The 19,464-nt window shown below is 42.5% G+C and overlaps 2 protein-coding genes across 13 annotated transcripts in view; both read right to left on the bottom strand.

The window, feature by feature from the left end:
* LOC105185384 (rap guanine nucleotide exchange factor 6) overlaps positions 1–15,579 on the bottom strand; it is a 250,225-nt gene extending 234,646 nt beyond the window's left edge. For all 11 annotated transcript variants that reach the window (XM_025307817.1, XM_025307824.1, XM_011144855.3 and 8 more), the window contains exon 1: positions 15,170–15,579. The gene's annotated coding sequence lies outside the window, so the exon portion shown is untranslated. The remainder of the gene's footprint in view (positions 1–15,169) is intronic.
* An 803-nt stretch (positions 15,580–16,382) lies between these two features.
* On the bottom strand, positions 16,383–19,108 carry Usp39 (ubiquitin specific protease 39). 2 transcript variants are annotated; one of them, XM_011144815.2, is made up of 10 exons: positions 18,782–19,108; positions 18,651–18,720; positions 18,180–18,461; positions 17,922–18,097; positions 17,629–17,854; positions 17,245–17,531; positions 17,027–17,155; positions 16,876–16,937; positions 16,581–16,803; positions 16,383–16,500 (listed from the first exon to the last, which is right to left on the bottom strand). In XM_011144815.2, the coding sequence occupies exons 2-10, from the start codon at positions 18,658–18,660 to the stop codon at positions 16,435–16,437; spliced, it is 1,461 nt and encodes a 486-aa protein (XP_011143117.1). In that variant the 5' UTR covers positions 18,661–18,720; positions 18,782–19,108; the 3' UTR covers positions 16,383–16,434. The 2 variants fall into 2 exon arrangements, with proteins under 2 accessions (XP_011143117.1, XP_011143109.1); XM_011144807.3 differs by lacking the exon at positions 18,651–18,720.
* Positions 19,109–19,464: the final 356 nt, after the last annotated feature.

Here is a 19,464-nt window from a genome sequence, read left to right as displayed (position 1 = left end):
GGGGAGTTTAATCGGGGAAAAATGGAAATGGATTAATTTAGAAGATGTAGTAAGGTCGGCGAGCGCCGACAAGGGGAGGGCACGGAAAAAGAACGGGAGGAGCGCGCGTGGAAAAGGAGAGGAAAGTCGATGGTTATCGTCTCGCGCGCAGCCGAACCGGTGCCTTCTTCCGACGTTCTTCGTTGGAAATGGCTCGGGCTCTAATTACCGTGGTGAGATAATTAAAGTCCCGCGTTCCGCAAGAAATTACCGAAACGCGACCGAAAAGAAGTACGAGAGTGCAATTTGCATACACTGGAGACGGCGACTCGCCGAGTGGTTTTCCCTCGCGGGAGGAACGCGGCGCGCGGGCGAGATACAGTTAAACGTATCGCGTGCACGAGGAAGCCGCGCGACAGAGGCCGCAACAAAGAGGCGCTTCATAGAGTAATGGCATCTGTTTGCCGTTAAAATCACCGCGGCCGCGGGACAATGGTACGATCGCACGTTCGAAGTTGTAATTGCCGGCTCGTTACGTAAACACACATCGAGTCTCGTCGGGAATACTGCAAGGCTAACGAGGCGCCAACAAGAGAGCGGAGCAAGGGGAGATTTGAGAATGTTTAAGATTTCGTAATTGAAGCGAGTAAATCCGCGTTCGCAGCTTCGCGTCGCGTCGCGGCGCTGCAAAGTCGAGCTTCACGCGTCGGCAAAAATGCGTTCCGCGCTCTCGGCCACGGGGAAAATCAAGAATGTTATATAATATACACAGTTAGATTTAATAAAATTATAGAATTATATATATTTTACAGTGAAAACTATTTTCGCGCAGTAAGCGTTATCACAGTGTTGACGAGGTAATAACCCGACACGCCTATTGCTATTATTATTCCGTTGAAAAGAACAAAAAAATGGTTCATAATTTTACACATTTTTCTCGGTGACACTATTTTTCTCTCCCTCATTGTACATACACAGCATACTCGAGTTGCAATTTTAATTCCACCTTCGCGAAATATACATTCCTTTTAAAGCAGCCGTTCGCATGCGCGGAGCGCTGCAGAACTGTAGAATTACTTTCCGAGATCTCCGAGGATTTCGTCGCGCGAAAATTATTGCGCGACGGAAAGAGTCGCAATAATTACATTTTTTTTAATAAGATTATATAGTTATATATATGTATACATTTTATAGTGAAAACTATTTGCAGTAAGCATTATCACAACGTTGATGAAGTAATAACCTGGTGTGTGCGTATCGTTATTATCGCTCTCTCGTTAAAAACAAAAAGACAGTTCATAATTTATATAAATTCTTTTCTCCGTGAGACTATTTCTTTCTCTCATTGTACACGTAACATTGGAGTTGCAATTTTAATTCCACCTTCAAGAAATTTCTTTCAATATAGCCGTTCGCATGCGCGCGGATCGCGTAGAACTGTAAGAATTATTTTCCGAGATCTCCGAGGATTTTCGTCGCGCGAGAATGATCACGCGAGGGAAACAGTTGCAACAACGAGGGAGGGAGCAGCGTACGTTGTTGTCTCGCATTTATCACTCGCGCGCATATCCCAATACGCTGGTGAACTAAATTTACAGCATTGCGAAATATTAAATATACATGTAACACGAATGCATGAGAGAGAGAAAGAGAGAAAGAGAGAGAGAGAGAGAGAGAGAGAGAGTGTGGCAACGGCTACACGTGACATGACTGATGCCCCTTTCCTGGAAGGCAACCCCTATCTGTCCCGACGCCATTCATAAATACGGAGCGCGTGCGGCGATAAAATTCGCTCCGTACTGGGGGATGTTTACCCAACGAGTATCGCGACAAAGAGGGGCCTCCGCGTCATAAAAGGTTAATCGATCCGACGCATTCATCGCCCCCCCGCGCGGCGCGCGACGGCACCTCCATTCATAAGTGCAACGAGCTACGATAAAATTCAACGTGCACTTAGGAGCGTAAACATCGCCGCGGCCGCGAGACGGAACGCTTAATTGACAGATAGGCTCAGTCTCCCCCCCCCCTCCGCAACGCGCCGCGGCACATCGGGCGGAGGGGAACCAAGTCCCTCTGTGTTCCCTAAAAAAGGGGGTCGGCCGCGGTGAAAATTTTTCAGAAAGATACTTTCGTGTTAACGTCGCGATCCAGGCGGCCGAGTATCGAGCGCTCTCATCGTGGAAACTTATCAATAAATTAACAATATAACCAAGTCAAGTACGCACAAGAGGTTCTCATTTTGTCGGCAAGCTTGAGCACTTGGGATTTTAATTGCATCGTACGTTTCTAATTTGTGTGAAGAGGTTTTTATTTATTTGCGATACTTTCTCCACGACTGAAATAGCGTTCAGCGATGTGATGGTTCGGTTTTGAAGAAATGGAGAAATAATTGCACGTATATTCAACAGATACCGAACATTTGGTATTAATCATCAACTTTTAAAACACCGACGAGTGAACTGTACGAACTTCAACCTTTTGCTGCACGTTTTTTTCTTTCTCTAATGAATATAATTTTGTTACTCGGAGATTTTTAGGATCACTAAATACAAATCCAGGATGAAAAATACGAAATTCAAAATGACGGATCCAATATGGCGGATGACATTTTTAAAAATCAGCTGAATTCGTTATTTATGAAATTTGTTATTTAAGGGTTTTCGAGGTTGCTAATTACTAAATTCGTTATTGAAAATTCGAAATGCCAGAGCTATGACGGATATATACGGCAAGGTTTAGTTGACACCGGTCAGGTTGTCCGGTTCTCAAGCGCAGTCAGCTTGTTTCACTTCTATAATTATGTTCGTCATATGAGATCCGCCATTTTGAATTTTGTATTTTTGTAACAAGTTTCAAGCGAATTCGACTGATATTGAAAATTCCGTCCGCTATATTGGATCCGCAATTTCGAATGTTGCATTTCTCACACCGGATTTATATTCAGCGACCCTAAAAACCCCCAGATAATGATTTTGACGTACGTCATGTTATTGCTTAAAATTTCATGTAAACGAATTTATCCTCTAAAAACGACAGTTTTGTTCAGTATATGCTTATTAATAACAAATTACTTATTTGAAATGACTCTAAACGTTGATGTATTAGTTACTTCAACATTTTAGTAATCCAACACTACCAAATATGCTAAGGAAATATGTGAAAAATGTAAATTATTGGAAAAACAACTTTGGATGATAGGTAGCAAATGTAAAATTCCGTATTTGGTGTAAACCCAAATTGATCTGATAACTCTTTGCGGCGCAGTGGTAAGTAATATTTACCACCTTATCTCACTCGGATTTTTTAATGTTTCTGCCAAAGTTACGTTTAGATATTAATAGAATTACATAATTAGGACTTCCAAGAGTCTAAACTATTACTTTTTAATTAATATTTTCATTGATTATATGTCGCGCTTTTATTTATAAATAACTAAAGATTAAAAAAAGCAGTTTCTTTCGAATTAATTCAGCTGTGTACGTAAACTAAAAGCACTAGAAAGCCGCAGATTTAGACACATGTTGAGCTTACCTTATTGTACAATACATAATTTATTGAGAATTTTTCATACGCTCATTATTGAAAAAAGAAATATCAAATATAGCACAATTTTGAAATTGACTATTTCCAATGTAATATAATGTCGACATACTGTGCCCAAATAATAAAACATGTTATGAAAAGTAGTTTCCCGTGGTTTTTACATCCCATCTATGCATCGTGCTGTTCATTTTTCATTATTTATAAATAAATACCATTATATTTATATTTTAAAAAAAGCGATTGAAAGGAAAACAATGTAATTTCTTGGAAAGTATTTAAGATTAAAGGTTATAAATTTTACTTAATATTCCTTATATGTCAAAATATAACATATATTTTTGCAGAATTTCTCGTATGCCATATTTTTATATATATTTCTATGATTTTGCTCTTGCATAGCGGCCATATTGGATCTGCCATTTTAAATTTTAAAATTGAACTTAAGATTCGTAATCGGCGATCTGGAAAAAAACTTTATACACGTGATTTGAGCGAAATTGAAACTTTTGGTTAATATCCTGTCCGCCATATTGGATCCGCCATCTTGAACGTTTAAAAATTGGACTTCAGACTCGTAATCAGCGGCCCAAGAAACATATAAATACACATATTCATAAAAATCTGTCCGGTAGAAAAAAATGTGCGCCTCAAAGGATTAAAGGAAAACGGCTGCAACTGTCGACCGATTTTGGGACGCCTGCTTTATTACGTCAATCTCAAATGTATTCGAAATAAAATCTCCAAACGTGTCGTACGAAACGAAGTATACCACGTATACTTTCCCAGCAAAAATTTCCCCAAAAACATCGCGGAGAGATCTTCGGGCGAGAACTTTATCGCGACACGCGAGACGCACGGGCGATTCTCACGCGGAAATAAATCCAAAAACGACGGACGAATCTCTCAATCGCGCTCCGACCCCGTCACTCGATCTACCTCGCTCACAAACGTGCGACGCACATGTTTCTCCCTGATTTTCCATCGATATCGCCATGCACCGACTTTCCTTCCTAATCTCCCGGCTTCCTCTTGCGCGCGGAAGAAATCTCTCTCCTCGTTACACCGCGCTCGGTACTATCGATCGGTCGCGAGCGCGTCGCGACGTCCGGAAAAATGCGCGCGCCCGCGGATGCATTCCCGATTTACCTCGACTCGCGGCGTCCACGCCGCGCGGCTCCGAGCGGCGAGGAAGCAGCGGGAAAACGCACCGCCAGCCAAATATCAAGCCGCGGAATCGCTCCTCCCTAGCTCCGCGAAACTAGCTCGGCTAACAAAGTGACACCGATCGAGCCGCGCAACAGAAATGGAGCCGCCGGGAATTCAATTTGCGGCCGCGCAACGTTGTTTGCCCCGCGAGGACACGGGCGCATATAATTCCGTTAAAAAGAAAAAAAAGAAAAATTAAAAAAAAAAGGAAAAAAGAGGGAAAAGCGAAAGAAAGGAAGAACTGCAAGCCATCAAGCCCAGAACTAAAAATACCCGCGTCCCCGCTTCTAAGCCGCGAGCTTACGTAAAACCCCGGCTTGTTTCTCGGCCAAGTGGGGCAATAACTCCGGGATTTTCTGTGACGTTCGTCAAGAAGCAGAGAGAAGGAAGGGTGATCAATCGCAGAAGAGCGAACAAGCGAGGCGTCGCCATGCCTCGCCTCGCCTCGCCTCGATCGATAGGTCGATCAGCACGTAATTCGCACGATCGCGCGAATTTCTGCGCGCGTTAAGAACGTTTCAATATTTATCGAGCCCGAGAGCGCCCAGCCGCCTCCCTCCCCGCTCATCCCGCGCTCCTCCTCCTCCTCCTCCTCCTGCCGCTCCCGGGGGATAATTCGCGCCGCGCAGCGCCGCGATGATATCCGCGCCCCGCCGCATCCGAAGCGTTACGAGCGAGTTTGGCGTTAACGTCGAAAGCAAACACAGGCCCGGCGGCGACGGCGGCGGCGACGACGGCGGCGGCGGGGCGGCGGCGGGGCGACGGCGGGAACCTCGAGGAATCCCCCCTCTCTTTCTTTCCCGCGAGCCGACGAGCCACGTCGACGCGCCGCATTGTTTTCATCCCGTGCTGCATTACGTAAATGAAGGCACCTCTCGTGCATTGTGCGCGCGATTCGCGCGCGAGATGCGAGACGACGTCTCGTCCCTTCGACTCCTAATCACCGCTTTGAGATGCGCTCTTTCGGCGCTAGACGGCGTTTACAACCACGCTAAAGTAAATCAACGACTCTTCGCGAGCTCGAACGAGCGGTTAATCTGGGGACTTTTATGCTGCAAGGCTATGAGCTATTTCAACAGGGGTGGAAATAGGGGTGAAATGTCGCGGCGCGTGCGAGTGGAACATGATTGGTTATCATCTGAGCAAAGAATTGGTTGGAGCCATCCTCACGAAGCATAAGGGATGCCTCATTATCGCCACATCAGGCCCCGAGATGGATTTTTTAGGGATACCTTAGATTTTACGAAATAACGCTTTAACATGGAAAACTGATGTGGATCTTAGAAGGATCTTTTAAGAGGATGCTTTAGATATACCGGATGTTTCAGATCACCCGGGTCATCCGGGTTTTCTCGTTAACGCGTTTAGAGAAAAATATTTCAGACAAGAATTGTAGGGCTTCAAAGGATCTATTTACTGACGCTATGAATTTGACCTCGGGATAACCTTGAAGAGTCCAGTCAAGATCAACATAAAAAATGGATACCCCAATTTTTTATTACATCTTTTTCTAGCAATTAATTTGAACAAATTTAGTCTGAAACATTTTTTTATTTACCTAATGTTTTTTGAGATATTTACGGAAAACTTGATAACTTTCTCAATATTTAACTCACGATATCTCGCTAGCTATTTGTCAGAAGAAAAAGTGGTATTGAACTTTTTTACTCTATTTAGTCTCAAGAATATATTGTTCCAATAGCGCCCTGAATTTTGTTAATTTGATGATTTTGAAATTTTCAAAAGTCAGCAAGTCTGAAACACCCGGTACAAAATCAAGTTATAGAAAATTAATAAGATCTGAAGCGTGTAATAAAATTATCATAATTTTAGTATTGTTTTAGTAGGTATACGCTCTATTTGGTTCTTTCAAAGATTTTTTAATTATATCGCAATTGAAAACCAATTTTATTAGTTTTATAAAGTTGCCATATTCATTGGTCTCTTCCAAAAATTTTTTCAGTACTGCTTTCGTTTTGAAATGCAGCAAACTTTAATAAAAACCGTAACAGGATTTTTACGTGTAAAGAATGCTATATTTTTAAAGTAAAAAATTCTTGTTGTATACCAAGTTTATAAAGAAACAAAGATATTACAGTCTAAATTTCTTGGAATGAAAAGAAGGAATACTTTTACTCAAGCACTAATAAAAATATTGCCTTATAAGGACCCGTTAAACCATTTGTTATACACATCTTATAGGGCCTTTGTCTTCCTATCCTTACTAGGGCCCAATTAATGTTAGGGAAAAATAATCAGGCCCTTACCAGAGCCCTATTAATTTTTCTACTCGAGCAGCGGACAATTATCTGTCCAATAAAATCGCGGGCTTGAATTTTTTCCTACCCCTGAAATCAGCAATCTTTCAAATCATCTCGACTTTTCCGTCTCTTTAAATCAAAAGAATCAAAGGCTTCTTTGAATTATCAAAACTCACACTTTCCTTTCGGATTTTAACGGAAATATTGCCTGGGATCGCGATATAATGATGTAAGATGATTACAAACAACGGTTCGTATCTATTGATATTCGACAGCATATCACCGCGTCGAAAGTTCGAAGGAATTATTCGATATATTCCGTTTTGTGTTATACGCGCGAGGCACAGCCCGAGAAATCCGAGCGCACGAATTATCGAGTATTCGCGATTCCGTTCGACGATCGTTTGCGCGCTTCAGCGCAGTGCTGAAGCGAACTGCGTGAGGAACGTAAAGAAGACGAAGAAGGCAAGCTCGACCTGGTCGAAAGCGGAAAATAATGAGGGAGGATCGCGAGAGATCGCAACGCCGCGATGGATTTCCCTTCCACGAACGATCGCCCCAGATTCGCAACTTTAAGGAAGACAATTTGCGCTTTGTTTGTTCCGACCCGTGGACAGTTTTAGGTCAGCAAGAAAAATTCAAGGGGCGTCTCCCGTCCTCCGCGGTGAGATGAAATTCACGTGAAAATTTCGTTCGCTGTGGCGACGCCGTCGCGACGCGCGCACATAATGCGAAGTGTAAGCAGCGTCCAACAATTTCCACCGCGTTTCGCCGTTGCCTCGGTCTTTCCCGAAAAATTGCGATTTTCCATGAAAAACCGACCGAATCTCAAAACGTCACGCGCCGGGCGATGCTTCATGTGAAATGTCCCTCTCTCGACTTTTCCCGTCGCGCAATCCACCGCGCACCGTAACATCCCAGCGCGCGATTGTCTACATCCCGTCAAATGTCAATACGCGCGTCTGTCAAATATAAAGCGGCCGAGAGAAAGAGGCGTCGCGACGACGCTAATGAGCGGAGCGAGAAGGAGAGAAACGCCTCAAAGAAAGAGAACGAATGCCGCCGTCAGCGACATCGAGGTCTAAGAAATGGCAAGTTTCTAATGCCTCGCTTGCCTCGCAACCGATTCGCAGACGTTCATTTTGCCGGGAAAAGCGAAGTTTCAGAAATTACGCGGGACGATGAGAGAGGGAGAGGGGAGAGGGGCACGATTACGACAACTTTGGTCCCTCGAAATGAAAGTGACTTTCCGAAAAATTTTTAACGAGAAACGTGGAAAAAATAGTAAAAAGATTCTCCGACTGACAGATGTCAAAATAAGTAACAACGACAAACGGAAGAAAGATATTTCAGTATTGTGAATATACCTTTTAAAGTCTTCGTCTAAGTAGACGAGTCTATAATGTGCTAAAACTAATTGATGCTGAAAAGACTAACAAAGTCCCTGCGCGAGGTAATACGAGCTAAAAATCGCACACGGAAATATGAAAAATCTGCTCTTCAGAAATCGGTAAGAACACATTCGCGGCAGTTGTAGATTATTTTCTTTTACTCCTGTAAGCAGAACGTAATTTCTTGACACAATATACGTTAAAATATAATCCACATGCCTCTATATTTAATATCCTCATTAACAATGACAAACATTGATCAGAAAACTTTTTTCCTATTTTCTCGTGTCGATAAAATTTTTTTCACTATTTCTCCCACGTTGCTTGCTTCCGAAAATGCTTCCGAAAATCACGCGAAAATTTCGCGAGGCCAAAGTCGTAATCGCCCCAAAGAGAGTCCTCCCGGTTTCTTAGGAAGGCACGGCGAGCGAGCGTCCTGCCGCTCTCTCCCCGTCGAGGATGCGCGATAATCGAGCGTCGCGGTCGATCGTCGATCGGCTGACGGTCGTGAAGTTAAGGGGGTGAGATGCAAGAAAACGCGGAAGAAGGTTCGCGGAACCTTTAGCCGCGCGCGGCCTCGGCCAGCAAGATACGCGTCCGCACGTAATGATTTCTACGCGTGACTCGCATGACCCAATTCGCCTCGATATCTCGCGGCCTCGTGCGGTACTATCATCGTCATCGTATTCGATTACAGGTAGTCGCATACATGCACGGCACGGCACGGCCGGCCGGCCGCCACCTGCTGTCGCGCGGCGAGGATGACGGCTGCGGTCTTGCCCGAGCGAGCCTTATGCTTCCTCGTTTCCCTTTGCGCGGTCTTATTTACATCCGCCTTGTGTGACGCATCTTGCGAGCGCGCAAGTCGCTTTTTACATTCGTGAGCTTTGCAAGCCTGACGACGAGGCCGAAGGGGGGACCCGGAGCGCGGGCGCAGCGAACGACAATTCGGTGGACGAACGCCGTTACGGTAGCGTGTAGTTCGATAACGTGTAACCTTGTGAACATCGTGAACCTCGTGTCTCGCAAGTAGCGATATCGGAGACTAACAAAACGCAAATTTCCAATTTACCTCGCGAATGACCCGCGGGCTTTTCACGTTCCCGAAAAGAGTCAAGTTTTCAAAATTATGTCGAAAACAAAGCGACGGGATTGTAGCGTATTTGTATTATTAAACTGTATTATTAAACAATACCAACAATAATATGCAGGGTGCTACATTTCAAACGTAACAGGTAAAAGATCTCGAAAACTGAAAGATATATGAAAAAAAGCTAAAACAGGTGTTCCACGATTTCCAAGGGGAAAGAGAATGGTATTGTCAGTTTTTTATTTGGAGGGCACTTTCAAGGTCAGTTGAAGGTCAATTTAATTTTTTAAAACAGAAAGCCCAATTTTTTTATTATATCTTCTTCTACCAATTAATTGGAACAACTTTTGTCTGAAACATTTTTTTATTTGCCTAATATTTTTTGAAATATTTAAGGAAAACTTGATAACTTTTTCAACATTTAACTTACGATATCTCGCTAACTATTCGTCGAAAGAAAAAATAGTATCAGACTTTTTTACTTTATTTACTATCAAGAATATATTGCTATAATAAAGTACCTTAACTTTTGATAATTTAATAATTTTGAAATTGCCAAAGGTCGATAAGTCAACAAAAGTTAGGCCACTATTATAGTAATATATTCTTGATAGTAAACAAGGTAAAAAAGTCTAATATTATTTTTTCTTTCGACGAATAGTTAGCAAGATATCGTAAGTTAAATGTTGAAAAAGTTACCAGGTTTTCCTTAAATATTTCACAAAATATTAGGCAAACAAAAAAATGTTTCAGACAAAAGCTGTTAAATGTAATTGGTAGAAAAAGAAGATATAATAAAAAATTGGGCTTTCTATTTTAAAAAATTAAGTTGACCTTGAAAACGCCCTCCAAATAAAAAACTCATAATGCCATTCTCTTTCCCCCTCGAAATCATGGAACGCGTGTTTTAGCTTTTTTTAATACCTTTCATATTCATTTTCGAGTTTTTTTACCTGTTACGTTTCAAATTTAGCACCCTACATATAATATATATATAACATATATATAATATGTATAATGTGTATATATATATATATATATATAATATATCATTATAAAATATAAAATAATATATAATTATAAATTATAATTATAAATTATAAACTAATACATAAAAAAATAATTAAACAATATAAAAAGGTAATAATACACGATAAAAATATATAATGTAAATATGTAATACGCAGAAGGTGTCAAGTATCTGGATACTTTATCCCGCGCATAAGCGGCTGCGGTTCCCCCAGGCTACCTCATCTTAAGATTATCCCGTGGGAAATCTAGCCATCTGAAAATCTCGGCAAATTTCGCGCGATTCCTCGTCCTTTGACGCAAAGCGCAAAACGAATTTCCCGTCTGACCGCGCCGCAGCGGCATATCGCATGTATCGCCCGAGCGAGAAGATACTATCGTCGCAGAGAGCTGGAAACTCAAGCGGCGATAATAGAACGTATCGCCGCATCTCCGTCGATCGCGTGCCCGGCGGGTTTTTAACGCGCGAGCGCGCGCGCGCGCGCTCCGCGCGAATTTCGCGAATTCCGCCCGAAAATCACTCGCCTCGCGCTTATCGCGCGCCGTTCATCGAGCCAGCACCGAGTTTGGACACCGCGGCGTGATTAATTTCGGCGTCGTTGAAGCGTCTCGGTCACTTCCGCGAGTCGGCCTTCGCCGACGCCGCCGCGCCGCTTCGCGGCGGCGCGGCGGAGTCGCTCGCGCGCGAATTCACCGGCCGAAAATTTACGAGTCCCGGGACGGGCGCGTAAACTCGCCGGCGCTTTCTCCCTCTCTTTCTCTCTCCCTCTCTCCCTCTCTCCCTCGGCACCGCCGTAATTTATGTCGAGATCTGCTCGGATAATCATCGGCGGGGATAATTAATCGATCCGAGCGCGCACGTCACACACGCGAGGAGGAATAGTCCTCCCGCAGCCGGCGGGACGATCGCGCGAGAGGGACCTCCCGTCACGGGAATAGCTCGTTAATTGTATCGTTAAGAGCGCCATTTTCCGACTGATAAATCATCCTCGACTGCATTATTCATTCACGGCGAGTGAAAACGAGAGCATACAGCAGAGAGCGTGCAGCAGCACGCGAGCTTCCGCTATCGAGAGAGCGTTGACGAAAATCCGCACGACAGAGCGTCTATTTTCTTCTTTTTTTCGAGCAACATCGAGCACAAAAAGAAAGCATTGCATTTGCGAAGCGATTCTTCCCATAGTTTCATATTCTAAGCGAAGCCTTTTACAGGAAAAGGACTCCTCTTTCGACAAAGCGATTAAAGTGGAACCATTCATCTGAAATTTATTAGATATTATTCTAACTGTTTTCCTCTTATTTCAAGAGGATTTCCTCTTATATCAATTAATTTCCCTCTCATATAAAGAGGAATATGTTGATTTGAATGTCGGCTTCTTTTGCTCAGCCATGCTTTACTTTTAGACATGAACGAAAAAATAATCATACGCTCATGGATCAGAATATTTGGAACGTTTTTTTAAAAAAGATTTGTTTAAAAAAAGTTTGATGCTGTGACATATAGCGAAGATAATTTACATATATTTGGTCAAATACAGTTTATAATCTATTGCAACAAGTTGAGTAATATATTCTTTCCTTTAACTATGTTTCATACAATTGATTACGATGAACATCTTTGTAGCTGTAAAGTCCACAACAAAACTGATTGGAAATTTACTTGTTATGATGATTTTATTTTATTCGTGCCTACTTATTGTAGAACTGGATCCAGAAATACATCTATATATGTATATATATATACACGAGGGCAGTCTGAAAAGTTCTCGGCCTGACACATAGATGGCACTAGAAACTGTCAAACTATAATTGTATTGGAAAGTGGCATCCTTGATATAAAACCATGTAAAATTTTATTTCGATCTGTCAAGTCATTCGAGTAGTAGCACCAGTTTAATATTGACGTGTCACTGTCTTTTTTTAAAATGGAAAAAATTGAATATCGTGCAGTGATTAAATTCTTTGTTTTTGATGGTTTAACACCAACAGAAATTCATCCGAAATTGTTAAAAGTGTACAAGGATGCATCACCTTCACTTTCCACTGTGAAAAAATGGGCTGCTCTTTTTAAATCTGTCGTCGTACAAGCCTCGAAGATGATCCACGCGAAGGTCGTCCAAAAACTGCTACAACACCACAAAACATTCAACAAGTCTATGATATGGTGTTAGATGATTGCATGAAGAATTACATATGAAAAAGCTTTGTGCAAGATGGGTGCTGCATTTGCTAACAATTGACCAAAAACGCATTCGAATGCGTATTTCTCAAGCGTGTTTGGATCGTTTTAAGCAAAACGGAAAATGGATTTCAAGCGTCGTTTCATAACTGTTGATGAAACTTGGATCCACCATTATACCACCAGAGCGAAAAAAACAGTCGAAACAATGGATTGAAGCCGGTGGACGTGCACCAAAAAAGGCAAAGACGGTTCCACCAGCAGGAAAGGTTATGGCAACAGTTTTTTGGGGTTACAAAGGTGTTTTGTTGATCGATTATCTTCAGAAAGATGAAACGATTAACTCTGAATATTATTGTAACCTTTTGGATCTATTGGATGCAAAAATTCGTGAGAGAAGACCTGCTTCAAAGAGGAAAAGACTCGTTTTTCATCAAGACAATGCACGTGTTCACACAAGCGTTTTGACAATGGCAAAATTCAACGAATTAAAGTACGAATTGCTTGAACATCCAGCGTATTCACCAGATTTAACTCCCTCTGACTATTATCTGTTTCCAAACCTGAAAAAATTCCTGGCTGGAAAGCATTTTACATCAGATGACGAAGCTATTGCAGCCGTGGATGGATATTTTGCAGAGCTCCCGGAATCACACTTTAATGGTATTGAATTATTGGAAAAACGTTGGAACAAATGTATTGAAGTTTTAGGAGATTATATCGAAAAATAAAATATATTTCACGGCAAAAAAAATTTTCTTTCATTGTTAGGCCGAGAACTTTTCAGACTGCCGACGTATTACTTTTCGCTGTACATTATAATAATTTTTTCAAATTAACCAGTATAACCAGTAAGAGTAAAGTACAGTAAGAATAAATAATGGTCATCTTAAAAAAAAGATTAAATAATCTGTGTACAAACGGAAATTTATATTAAAGTCAATCAGATTTGCATTATATATATATATGATATATAATTCCTCTAACTTTTTAAGAATAGCATGTTTATAATATTTTCCTCTTAATTTTCTAGGAATCCTCTTGAGGATTCCATATGTAAGAATAAAATCCTCTAAAATTTTGATGATTCCGCTTGTTTTGAAATCACTTTGCTTGAGTGATTGGTCGAGAAGCAACGTTGTCGCTCTCTCGCTATCGCGAACGCGTGACTCTCCCGAGTATATCGAACCGTGTCTTTGTTTACACCCCGTTCCGTTCCATTCATGGATTATCCCCGCCTCGCGCTGATACCCGACATTTTTAAGAGCCCCACGTAATCGCTGCGCGATACAAAGTTGAGCAACGGCGACCTCAGGTGGGCCGCGCGCAGCCTGGAGGACGTGGGCGATAGCCCAGATACGCGAAATAAATCGCGCCGCCGACCACGAGAACACGTTTCGCGCTCCGAACCTTACGGTTATGCGCGGATTGAGATTATAAATATATAAATAGACGAAAAGTGAAAAAGCAATCTTCCTCGGATTTAACACCGAAGGTTATACAAGCGGAGAATAAATAACAGCTAATCTTCCTCGGGTCTTGGCCGAAGGTTGAGGTTGAGGTTAAGGATACGCGTATGTAAATAATAATTAACAGACAACAAGCAACTTTCTCTCCCTCGAATTTCAGCGTTGCGTCAAGGTCGCGAGAGTAAAAAACGAGCGTACGGACGAACAACAAGTAAGAACGAACGACTACCGAGAAGATCGGGCGCGCGACTTTTCGGGCGGAAGGACTTCTCACCTCGCGCGGTGTCATCCGCGAATAGCGGCGTGTGCGACGCGACGATCGCAAGGCTCGCGAGACGCTAGGAATCCGAAAGCCGCGGAATCCTCGCGCGCGAGAGTCAACGCACCGCCTCCTCCCCCTGCCCCCCCCGTCGCGCGTTCGCCCGTCTTACCTCGCTCCTTACGTCGCACCGACGACGACGATGGCCACGCGATCGAACAGTTTTTTCGAGCGTCCCGCGAAACAGGTATTCGACGACGCGCGGATGAGAGACGTAGGGGGGGCGGAGGGGAGGGGAGAGGGAGTGCATAAGACAGAGTTACCGTGAAGATCAACGGCGCGCCACGACGACGACATCAAAGTCGCGGTCGGGAACGGACCGAGCGAAATTCGAATCCGCACGATGTTGAGAACGAGAGAGAGAGAGAGAGAGAAAGAGAAAGAGAGAGAGAGAGAGGAGAGAAGGGGGGAGGAGGAGAGGGCAAGAGCGAGAGAGAACCGCGGTTGCCGAAGGAGAAAAAGAAACGACGCTGGTCGCTTCGGCGGAAGGTCGAGCGCGAAGGACGCGGCCGTTGCCGCCGCGGGCGGGTAGGCACGAATTTCAAATGACGTCCCCGATTCTGCGTATTCGCGGTGCGGGCTGCCATCGCGAGAGCCTCGCACGACACGACGAAGACGACGGCGACGGCGACGCGCTCGTTCCAAATGTGTCAGCTCTCGGCGACGGCGCGGCGCAACGGTCAAAGACTGCTTGTACACTCACCGTTCAGTAGAGCGTCCCGCGTCGTCGTCGTCGTCGTCGGGCCCGCTGGTAATCCATGTGCTGAAGACGGCGAACGTGGAGTAGAATACGACGATAGAATAAGACGATCAACACACTTGCGCGCGCGCGCGCGAACACTCACCCGCGCGTTCTGCACACGCGCGACCCGAACGCGACTCGTATCGTAACGGCGCGCGCGAATCGTATCGCGCTGGCTGGCTCTCTTCGTGCGAGCTTCGGCGAGCGAAGCGGAGAAGACACGCGAGTTCGGAGTCGCACGAGACGACCAGGCACACACGGCGGTAGATAGAAAGTATGCGCGGCTAACGAGACGACCGAAGCACGTCATACACCATTCATCCGCCTCGGCGCTTCCGCGCGACCGCCCGCGACTTCGCTCCGTTACGAACTCCGAGTCGCACCGACTCCGCGACTCGGACCCCACACCAGCGCCCCCCACCGCTCCGCCCGTGGCGCGCTCCCCCACCCGCCGGTCGCCCGAACTGCCGAGCCGCGCTCGGTAATGCTCGGCTGCGATCGCGCCGCGCCGAGCGCGAGCGGGTTAAGTCGAACGGGAAATGCTGGTCCGCGATTTTTGAAATATCAGCGCGATATTCTCGGTTAATTATGCGGATAACGAGAATATCCGGTGAATGTTCCGAAACTGATGGAATTGGAATACCATTGGGAAACGAGAATTCCTCGTCAGATGATGACAGAATTGCTGGAATTTTGCGTTTCATGCACGGCACTTTTGTTACAGCCGAGGCTAAGGACTGATTACTTTTGTTAAATTTGTTTTTGTTATATATTATTTATGAAAAAGCGAAGCAGTCGTACCAGCTGTGAAATCGTTACCACGCTTGTTGCAGAAAATATGCCAATAAATATGCTGGATATTATTTTATTGTTATATATTTGATGTATGCAATAAAATAAAATAAAAATAAATAAAGAGAGCGGGGATATATTTAACAAGCATATCCGAGTAATATTCTGGCAATTTGAGTTCAAACTGAAATAAAGCGATTTGCTTGTCAATAATTTGAATAAATCAAGTTGAAAAATGCGCAGTTGAGAAAAATCATCTACATTATATCGCATCGCAGATATCGCTGAAAAAAGTTAATCAAATTAAAAATATTACAAGCTCGTTGCATGAAAACGTCGAGAGAAAACTCAAAACGACGAGGGAGAAAAATAGTGACAGAAATCCATATAAAATGTAAATCTTTATTATCTTGTTTTCGCAAAAGTCAAATATATTATGTAGTTTTCTTGTTCTTATTGTCCCCATTTTCCATGTGTGTATCCTTTCTTAATTCATAAATCTGTAAAAAAAAAACAAATCTAGAAATAATCGCCAAAAATTGAAACAACGGAGAAGTAAATATGTTGATTGTCGATTCACCTGTATATACGCTTCAGTGAGAGTAATCATTTGAGGCAAAATTTGTGTGACATGCAAGTCTTGCAATTCATACCACTGACCAGTGGCTCTATGCAAGATATGAACTCTGTACGTTCCTTGGCCTGGCTCACCGTCGTGCACTATATTAGCTACCAAATCGTACGTCGTGTATGGATGCTTGGCCTTTACTTCCGGCGTTAAAATATCTCCAAAATCAACATTTCTGTATAAAAAATGTGCAAGATATACAACTATGCTGCAAACAATTTTGATAAGCAAAATATTATATACTCACTTAACAGGGAAGTTCACGATTGTTGGATTTTTCTCGACGAAGAATGTATTTTTCGTGAATCTCTAAAAACAGTAAAGGAAACAATCAGATACGAGATGTTGGTTTGTAGGAATTTATACATCCATGTAATGAAAGCGCATGCAAAACTTACTTTTATGTAAAGTATAAGGTAAGGCGGCAGTTCAGTGATTTCAAATCTCTTCATAAAATTCTCCTTGTAGGTTTTATACTCTTTCTCAGTGACGGCATTAAATTTATTCAGGAGCGTGTACAGATTTACCTACGTAAATAAAAAAAACTTGAAAATCTATCTTTTTAATTTCTTTCTCTAACTTTACCCGATTAATTATTCGTAAATGCTATACCAACCTGCGGAATAATATTCTCTGTAAATTGATCTTTGAATAACGGAGGCGGTGGAAGATCGCACGTGAGATACAAAAACGGGCTTTCCGTTACGGTTTCTCCGTACTCGACAGTGTGGAGCAGTTCGCTTCTTTGGCTCTCTTCTAACTCCAGCGGCGGTATCTTCCGCGTATATATTCGCATATGCCCCAAGAACGTTTTATAAATAATGCTAGAGTCACGCTTTTTTGTGCCATTCAACGCCAAATGGAGGGCGTTCAAAAACCATGATAGAAAATCCACAGGATCACCTGAATGGTGCTTCATTAGTCACATTATTGCTTTTATTAATCTAATAAAAATGTATATATATATATTAGTGAATATATTAGTAAAATCCATGCTTACCTTGTTCTGTAAATTGAAACCTCTTTTTACTCCATAGAACCACTGCCTGCAACATTTCGTGAGGGCTTACGTGTGCCTTAAAGTTACGTGGATTCCATAATTTTCGCATAAGTTCTCCAAATCGTTGTACCAAAAGGTAGGATGAATCACCAGGTGGTCTCTTTACATGGGAATAATTAGATTCCCTTAAGAAAAAGTCTCTCAAAGGTGTGACGTGTGAAAGTGCCTATGAGAATCACAAGGATTATAATAAGAATTTACATAAATTTATATAAAGAATTAATGTAAATTACCTGTAAAATGACATTGCAATAGTCATTTGCTTTTATGTTATTCATTCCTACTATTCCTGGTGAATACATGGAGCCATCGATTGCTCTGGACTGTTTGTCACTTTTATCTAGCTGTGCTATTTGTGTTTTGTCAAAGGTTGGGTTCAATACATACTTAATGTCATCCAACGAGGAATCTGATAAACAGACATATGTGCATGAGATTATTATGTCATTTTGATCACCGAAGAAAAGAAAAATACAAAATAATACACTTACCTACTATCTCGTAATTATCTGGCAGACAATAAAATTTGAGTGTATGTAGATTAAGGAAAACATGATGAGTATCCGCTACACTATGAGTGTACGCATGTGTATTACTTCCTCTGCCTTGAAAGTATTTGCCGCAAACTAAACAAGCATACACATTGATTCTAGACAACGATACAGAGCACAATTTTTCAAAGTCAAAATCCAGAAACTGTCGATTAATCGTATCCAAATATGGACACAGTCGTGGTGCTTCTGATTTCGTTCTTGTCACATGTTTCCCATTCTCTGCAAAAGAAAAACATACAATTGTCAAACAACTCTTTTTCTTCTCTCAACGTTTTTTCTCCTTATTTTCTTTCTTGCTTCAATGTAAAATGCTATTGTTGTCTTCTTACGTAACTATATCACTTACAAGTACTCAAATCACATTATTATGCAAAATTTTCGCAAAAGAACAAAAAAATCGTCACGCACCGAACGTCATTTAACCTTAAAATGCATGTAAACAGCGCTTTCTTGCGTTCCACGAAATCGTAACGTACATCTAAAACGTGTTGATTTAAATCATCGATTATACTGTACCACATAAAATCATTTATACTCACTTTCCGCCTCATTGTCCGAATCACTTCCAACGTTTACTAATTTTCGTTTTCTTAATATACTTTGTTTATCAGACGCCATTTTCCTTCATAAAACTCACATGGCTTTGCTCCTGGGTACCTATTATGAAACTCGTCGGAATCGATTCCGACAGGAACAATTCCGTTTATCGACGATTACCTTATTATGGACTGTTTACGGATTGTTTACGAATCGATCGGAAATTTTCCGAATCAATTCGGACTTCAACTTTCCGATACCCCGAGAGAAAGCGGAAAGTCAATTCCGACCGAAATATCGTTAAAAAAAGTACGAAATGCAGGCATAACTAAAGGTGCGTTCGGAAATGTCGCCCGGATGCTCTCTCTTCTCTGTATCTTAAGCCAGCGGCACACGGTGCTCGTTTTCGTGCTGGATTGCTTGCTGGATGAAATTACTGCATTCTGACTGATGCATTTCCATCCATCTTCGGAAATGCATCAATCAGAACGTAGTATTTTCATTTAGCAAGTAATCCAGCACGAAAACAAGCACCGTGTGCCGCTGGCTTTAATTAATAAAACCAGTGGCACACAGTGCTTGTTTTCGTGCTGGATTGCTTGCTGGATGAAAATACTGCGTTCTGATTGGTACTTTTCCGAAGATGGATGGAAATGCACCAATCAGATCAGAGTATTTTCATCCA

This window comes from Harpegnathos saltator, unplaced genomic scaffold (assembly GCF_003227715.2).
Source record: "Harpegnathos saltator strain DR-91 unplaced genomic scaffold, Hsal_v8.6 scaffold128, whole genome shotgun sequence".
Taxonomy (NCBI): Eukaryota; Metazoa; Arthropoda; class Insecta; order Hymenoptera; family Formicidae; genus Harpegnathos; species Harpegnathos saltator.
The sequence above is the reverse complement of the archived record's forward strand: the minus strand, read 5'-3'. Positions and strand labels throughout refer to the sequence as shown.

Bases quoted from the DNA above. Each gene is read 5' to 3' on its own strand.
- Usp39 (XM_011144807.3), bottom strand. From the start codon at position 18,860: ATGGCGTCTGATAAACAAAGTATATTAAGAAAACGAAAATTAGTAAAC. The intron at 17,855-17,921 runs GTAATTTACATT...TGATTCTCATAG, and splicing joins ATTGCAATGTCATTTTACAG to GCACTTTCACACGTCACACC. The intron at 16,804-16,875 runs GTGAGTATATAA...TTTTTTATACAG, and splicing joins ATCGTGAACTTCCCTGTTAA to AAATGTTGATTTTGGAGATA.